This window comes from Aegilops tauschii, chromosome 5 (genome assembly GCF_002575655.3).
Source record: "Aegilops tauschii subsp. strangulata cultivar AL8/78 chromosome 5, Aet v6.0, whole genome shotgun sequence".
NCBI classification, from domain to species: Eukaryota; Viridiplantae; Streptophyta; class Magnoliopsida; order Poales; family Poaceae; genus Aegilops; species Aegilops tauschii.
In genome coordinates, this window is record NC_053039.3 from 179711419 (window position 1) to 179718598 (window position 7180).

The window sequence follows — 7180 nt, forward strand, 5'->3', positions numbered from 1 at the left end:
GTCAACGAGATGTGTTGGTTGTCCTACTTAATTTATAATTTATCACATTGCTCTCGATTTTCATTCGTGCTTGGAGCTTTGGTCTGCAGCTACACGATATCAGAAAGCATGTCTTAGGCTAAAGATAAAGTTGGAACTTGGAGGTGATCAAATCACATGATTTGGGTTGTAAGAGTGTAAACTTATTATTAGACTAGATTTTGTGTTTTGTATTTGTAGCTTTCACAAGACGCAGCTTGAAATATATTTTTCCTTTGGCTTTGGGACCAGTGTATGAAGGTTGAGAGGGTTATTTTTCAGAAAAAATATAATTTTGTTCTTCTGTTTCGCCATAGTTCATGCTTACTTAGTTTTGAGAGGCACTTAGCTTACATTTCCTTTCAACCGACTGATCATCAATAAAGGAGATCAAAAGAATCATTTTTACCAAGAGGGTGTCAAGAATGAAAATTGTGGGGAATGAATGAAGAGAAAGATGTCGCTTTAGGTGATGGCGTTTAAGGAGAAACAACGATTGCATGAGAATCAATTTGTGGCTATATGAATGAAGACCACAATGCCATAATGTTCGACACATAATTCTTAATTAGAACACTTTTTTGATCACCTTGTTTTATTTTCATCTCGTGGCACACAATTTTCCAGTACGGGCATTCATCTAGTTTTTTAGTAAAAAGGCACACAAATTTTCAGCACGGATACGGATTGCAGACATACATCAAGAACAGAATCAGCAGGATTATCACCATGAGTTTCTTCAACAGAACAACACAAAAGTTTAGAGACTAGCCCCAAAGCTATGCCTATTGTAACACACACTCCAGTTACAAAAGCCCTACATGCAATTAGGGTGCTCTAAGGTCTCTACAAAATTCTCTTGGGATCTTTCTCACCTTGATAGCCACTTCAACTGGCACCGCAGCCAACAAAGAAGCAACCAACCTATCTAAATCCGGAAAAGGTACAGTCAACCATAAGCGTGGGAAACCTTCCATTCCCTCGTTGTATACATCAACATCTACCACATGCCTTTTCAACTGTGCAAAAGGGACTTCTCAACACAGAAGGGTTTGGTATCAACAGTGTTAGGTTTCTGAGTGGAGAGGGTAGTATGGACTGTCAGGAGGATAAACGGAGTGCTATCTCGTGGAGGAGCAATCTCTTCTGAGCAGCGTCAATAACACCATTGCACTCAGCGTTCACGAGGACGTCACTCATGACTGCCGCAGCATGCCCAGTGGGCTCTTCAGATGGCCTCCTCAACATGAACATCTGCGCAGCAGCAAGGTAGCGTCAGAAACGATTTCACTATGTATTTGCACTTCTTATATAATAAACTTCTATCTGAATGCCAGATGAGTGTGTTGAAATAGTTATGAAGTTTGTCAGTCAGCTGTGTGGCCTGTGTTTTATTATTTGACTGATGGACATAAGATGACTTAATTTAAGATTCCACCACACAATTTTAATTCAGAAACATACTAATTTAATTCACAACTCACAATTTCTACAAGTCTGTAGGGAAAGCTCACATTATTTCACAAACTACAGTTAGATTAAACTTCGGGCCTGTTCTGATCTCATCTAGCTTCTAACTCCACATAAATCTGCAGTACAAAATGCCCCGAACGGTTGGGCTCCGAGAAGCTGACTTCTCGGAGCTGAGCCAGAGCGTAGTGCAAAAAACTGAAGCTCGGTCGGCCCAGCTCCACCAAAACCAAAATCTGGAGTTCGCTCAAATTACACCTGCAGTGCCACCGCCAAGTATAATGTTTCGTTCATGACCATCAAACGTAACGATTCGCTCGTTCCCGACCACCAAACATAACGATTCGCTCCCTGTTTCAACGAGCTGGTTCCAGCGGGCCCATTATGGTGCTAAGACAAGCCACCGAGGTTTTTTTTTTTTGAAAAGGAGGTTAAACCCCCGGCCTCTGCATCAATCGATGCATGCAGCCATCTTTATTACTCCCTCGAAGAAATATAAGAGCATTTAGATCACTAAAGTATTGATCTAAACGCGCTCATATTTGTTTACAGAGGGAGTAATTCGAAGCTAGCGAAGCTGGAGAACGGAATCCCTTCGCTGTGTGGAGTTCGAAGCTGCCCCGAGAAGCTGAATTCGGGGAGTTTGGAGAGTTGGGAGGAGATCAGAACAGGCCCTTCATGTGGAAAAAAGTATATCTCAAGGCATATGTATGTGTGTGTGTGAATTCTATCATACATATCTAATGCACATAACGAAGTAAAGTACCTGTCCACGGTGAGATATCTCAAGGCACCCAGGTGGCTGAATCCATGGTTCACCATCAACCTGAACAGGGAATGAACTGTGCAGGTGAAATCTTATGACTCTTCCTTGGGCTAGTCGGTGTGCTCTCGATAGTCCTACCTTCAACCACAAGAAAACAATTATATATGAGTTAACGCTAACATTATTAGAAGCGATAACAAGAGATGTTCTGGAAAATGGAAATACAGAATAAGTTAACATGTTCAATATACATAGTATGTTTACCTGCAGTTTGCCTAGATGCCATGTCCCAGATATACAGACCACCTCAAGCATTTTGTCATGCATTGATTGTGAACTGAAATCATCATCATAATCATTGTCGTTTTGCCAAAGATCAACACCACCCATGTAGCTAGCGATATTCAGAATGATCACACCTTCTGCATCCTGATAAGCATAGCAGCTAAGAAGATCCACCAAAGATAAATCAGAAAGTGAAGATACATGAAAGATATAGAGAAGGTTACCTCTGGAATTTCAATGTTCTTTCCATCAACTTCAAGGCTAACATGCCATGGTAAATCGGAACATGACCTATCCATCATATCCTTAGCGCCTTCTCTAGCATATATCAGCTTGTTCACAAACTGCAGCATGGAAATAGTTCCATTAACACTTTTTCTGACATAAAGAATACTAGAACACATAGCATATCAAATGTTTAGCATTGTCTGAAATGGAGAAATTATTCAGGAATTTCACAAGAAACTGTTCTCATGTGGGAATATGATATATTCATGTGTCCAAATGGGGGGATAAATTCTGCAGTAAGATAGATTTAAGCTGCGAAAGGAGAAAAAAAAGGAATATCCCTACCTGACTGCTAAATTTATCTGGCCTTTCCTCCCTAGTTGTGTGGAAATCATATGCAACCTTGGCATCACATCCAATACCTACAAGTCAATAGAAACTAAATCAATTCAGAAACATCTAGATGAGTGAGATATGCAATACATCAAATGTTGACTAAGATGGTGGAAGTTGAAGGATAGTCTACCTAGATAATTAGTCATAAATTTCACTTGCTTGGTGCATTGACCTTCTGGCCCATTCTTCTCTTTGATGGTTACATTCCAGCGATCAAGAACCATAACTGCTGCGTGATCAATGTCATTTAAAAGTGCCCATATTCCCCCTTGTCCTTCAACAGAAGACAAACCTCCACCCCAGCGGGTAACACGCGATAGGTCATTTCCTGTTCCTAGCGGAAGAATGGCAACAGGGGGAGGGGATTCATAGTTCTGTTTCTCTATGGCATCGAGAACCCATGCCACAGTTCCATCCCCACCACAAACAAGAATTCTGAAGTGTTTTACATTCTGGAATAGTTGCAATCCAACTTCAGGACCCTGAGAAACGCTTAGCTCAAATATCTGAAATAAGAATTCAACTGTCAGATCAAGGTTAGAGCATCAAATCTGTTACTCCCTCCATTGCAAAATATAAGGTGTAGTCCATTTGGGACTGAAAGAACAAGGTCACATTACCTGTATGGGATTCAGCAGCATGTTCAGTCTTCTTCTAAGAGAAGGCCCGTTACGGCCACCACTCTTGCCGTTGATGAAAACAAGCAGCGGCCTCGAATCTTGTGGCAAATCTACAAGCTCATACTTCTTTTCCTCTCCATTAGTAATGTCAGATCCACATGTTTGCTTGGGAGTGTTTCCAGAGAACTTGGGGTTTGCCAGAGTATACTTTCCATTCAGGTTCTGCAGTCTAGCAAATCCTTCAAGAACGGAGTCGAGAATTGAACTGTCTGCGGAAATCGCAGTTGTCTTAATGCCAGACTGATTGTTCATGCGTTTCTTGCTGCGTGGCCTTCTAATCCGACCCCTAACTGAAGAAGTGACAAACCCTTCTTTGATTGAGTTGAACACTCCACTGGTTGCCGGACCTTGACCAACTTGTTTCACCGATAGAGGTGGAACAATAAGTCTACTGAGCAGGCCAAGATCACAAGTGTTCCCCGTCTCCTTCAACAGCTTTGCATGACAATCCACATGGATCTGCCTCTGGCACCAAAGACAGCGCCATATAGGAGAGACGCCAAGGAATGGCACACCACAGGGCTCATCGCAGTAATAACAGAAGGTTGTTATCTCCGGGTTATCGTCCATCTCCACCCACCTCTCCGACCAGTGATGCAGCAAAGTGGAAGCACCAGCCTGCGTGACACACTTGCAGTCCTTGTCAGCGCCCTGCGAGCAGTACCAATGAGCCGCCACTCCGCACACAGAGCACCGGTAAACAACATCAGCGTCAAGGGCCCTCGAGCCTACACCCTGAGGCAAGGCCAGGGACGACAGGCACACACAGCACGTCGAAGGTTGGCCACCACGGAAGCGGTCCTCGGTCCAGGTATGGCTTGAGCAGGGGCACCGTAGCACCTTCGACACAGCCTTCTTCTCCCTGGCGGCCGCCTTGAGCCAGTACAGCGACGCCTCCCTCTGCAGCCTGAGGAGACCGTAGATGAGCGCCGCCAGGCCAAAGGAACCGGCAGTGATGAGCCACCCGAAGAATTCAATCCCAGAAGGGTCAACCCAGCGGGTCATGTTTATCAGCAGTGATCCCACCAGGTCCATGACAGTTGGCCAGGTTTGATGGCCTCAAAAGGCAGAACCTGCAGCAGAAAGAAGCGAATCACCAACAAAATCTGCTCCTAATGCAAGAATCTTGCTGGAATACACAAAAAGATAACCATCTTAGGGTTGAAATGTGGCGCTACTGTATCTTATCTTACACAATAATTTTTGGACATCAGTATATGATTTCACAATAAAGATTCTGATGGTTTTGGGGGGGCACGAGATATTTTGAACGAAAAGTGAAGTCGCTTCTCCTGTTTTATACTATAGTATAATATATAAGGGGATAAAAATCACAGCATATAGGAAAATTCTCGTTCGAATTGTGGTCTCCTCTCTGGCGCGCTCGCTAATTGATCACCTTGGATTCACCACTAATTTCTCACGTGTTGGGCGGACGGCAAGGAACCAAATCGGGGCCAGAAGGTAACCGGATCAAAACGAGACAAGGAAACCGGAGCACAGCACAAAGTGGATCGGAGCCGCCAGATCCCGCATTCGGCGTCCCGGAACTCCAAACCCGGCGAATCGTGCACTAGAGCACAACAGTAACGCGGCCCCGGGAAGAACTCGGTAGGATCACGGGGCACCAGCAGGAACACGCACCTGGTGGTGGGTGGGTGGGGGTTTGGATCGAGCAAACCCTAGCTCGCTCGCTTCGGACCGCCTGGCTCGCGGCTCCCCTAGGTCTCGTCTCGTCTCGTCGTCGTGTGCTGGCTGGCCGAGGGGGAGGGGTGTACGAGAGTCGAGAGACGAGGACGACTCGGCGTGGTCGCGGTGGCGTGCCGGCTCGTTTAAAAAGGAGTAGAGGCAGGGGCCGGGGGAATCGGCGGAACCCTGCGAATGTGATGATCGGTCGGGGGTGGGTGCCCCCCTGTCCTGGGGAACTGGAGCTCACGCCGTACGCCACTTTTTATTACTACTCATAAATTTGTTTTTGTTTTTCTCTCACCCAAAATACCATGAAAGTCATACCTTCGCTGAAACTTTTTATGCGAGTACAGCGGAAGGTCAAGTTTGTTTCCAAAACAAATTCAAACTTTTTCTCCTTTTACTTTTCTGCGGTTACTTAATTATTTGGCCATATCAGGTGCATATGTCTATATTTATACCTATATTTATACTTAAACCCTAAACCCTAAACCCTCGTCTGTCCGCACATAATTATTTTTGGTCCGACAAGCCGCTAACGAGGTGATACGAAAATAACGTACATGTCCAATTTTTAGTCCACAACAGAAAATTAAGTCTCCTGGGTCAGAAGTCGGAGTGGGCCGGCGAGCCAGCGGCTTCGTAGAAAACATTTGCGCATGGGGCGATTCGATCTCACGACCTGTACTGCCACTCTTCCGCCTGCAACCAACTCATCTAGCGAGGCAAAAAATACTCACTGACGAATAGACTCGAACCCAAAACCTGTCGACTAGTACACCTACTCGAGCTGGCCTGTGTTGTTGGTTAAAATAAGATTAATTAAGATAATACATAGTCTCATCTCGCTCTCTCACATCTAATCTACTCAATTTATATACGTTTTTGTGTTTCTTGAGTGTCAGGAAGGCATCTAGGAAATCATTATAGAAAACAAAGGAGAAAAGGGAGGCTAATTAACTGGAAAAGCGAGGCAATTAATCTTCTATATAGGATGTGGGCTATACTAAACCGGACATGAGTGACAGAAAAAGGAAATAAGAAAAGAAATTGGAATCTTGGGAGATATTCTCTAATCTAATTTGAGAAGGATTGGAAATATGCCCTAAAGGCAATAATAAAGTGATTATTATTATATTTTCTTGTTCATGATAATCATTTATTATCCATGTTATGCTTGTATTGACGGGAAACTCAAATACATGTGTGGATACATAGACAACAACATGTCCCTAGTGAGCCTCTACCGGGCTAGCTCGTTGATCAAAGATGGCTATGGTTTCCTAGCCATAGATATAAGTTGTCATTTGATAACGGGATCACATCATTAGGAGAATGATGTGATGGACAAGACCCAAACTATAAGCGTAGCATATGATCGTATCAAGTTTATTGCTATCATTTTCTACATGTCAAGTATCTGTTCCTATGACCATGAGATCATGCAACTCACTGACATCGAAAGAGTACCTTGTGTGTATCAAACATCGCAACGTAACTGAGTGACTATAAAGATGCTCTATAGGTATCTTCGAGGGTGTCTGTTGAGTTGGCATGGATCAAGACTGAGATTTGTCACTCTGTATGACGGAGAGATATCTCAGGGCCCACTCGGTAATACATCATCACAATGAGCTTGCAATCAACG

At 44.0% G+C, this 7180-nt stretch overlaps 1 protein-coding gene across 4 annotated transcripts; it reads right to left on the minus strand.

Moving 5' to 3' along the window:
• Positions 1-714: 714 nt before the first annotated feature.
• On the minus strand, positions 715-5762 carry LOC109772918 (diacylglycerol kinase 2). Of its 4 annotated transcripts, none has more exons than XR_002235204.4 (8): positions 5488-5759; positions 3784-4916; positions 3294-3669; positions 3113-3189; positions 2764-2883; positions 2519-2683; positions 2255-2388; positions 715-1272 (listed from the first exon to the last, which is right to left on the minus strand). XR_002235204.4 is itself a non-coding variant. In XM_020331622.4 (8 exons), exons 2-8 carry the CDS (start codon positions 4876-4878, stop codon positions 1120-1122), a joined length of 2124 nt encoding a protein of 707 aa, XP_020187211.1. In that variant the 5' UTR covers positions 4879-4916; positions 5488-5762; the 3' UTR covers positions 715-1119. The 4 variants fall into 4 exon arrangements, 2 of the variants coding, with proteins under 2 accessions (XP_020187211.1, XP_020187212.1); XM_020331622.4 differs by having other exon boundaries at positions 2255-2392; positions 5488-5762; XM_020331623.4 differs by lacking the exon at positions 715-1272 and adding an exon at positions 1533-2162 and having other exon boundaries at positions 2255-2392; positions 5488-5762.
• Positions 5763-7180: the final 1418 nt, after the last annotated feature.

What these genes read in the sequence shown, in the direction of transcription:
- LOC109772918 (XM_020331622.4), bottom strand. Translation starts at nt 4,878, where the DNA reads ATGGACCTGGTGGGATCACTGCTGATAAACATGACCCGCTGGGTTGAC. An exon ending in AGAACATTGAAATTCCAGAG is followed by an intron (nt 2,684 to 2,763) that starts GTAACCTTCTCT and finishes TATGCTTATCAG; the next exon opens with GATGCAGAAGGTGTGATCAT. An exon ending in AGATATCTCACCGTGGACAG is followed by an intron (nt 1,273 to 2,254) that starts GTACTTTACTTC and finishes GCTGCTGCGCAG; the next exon opens with ATGTTCATGTTGAGGAGGCC.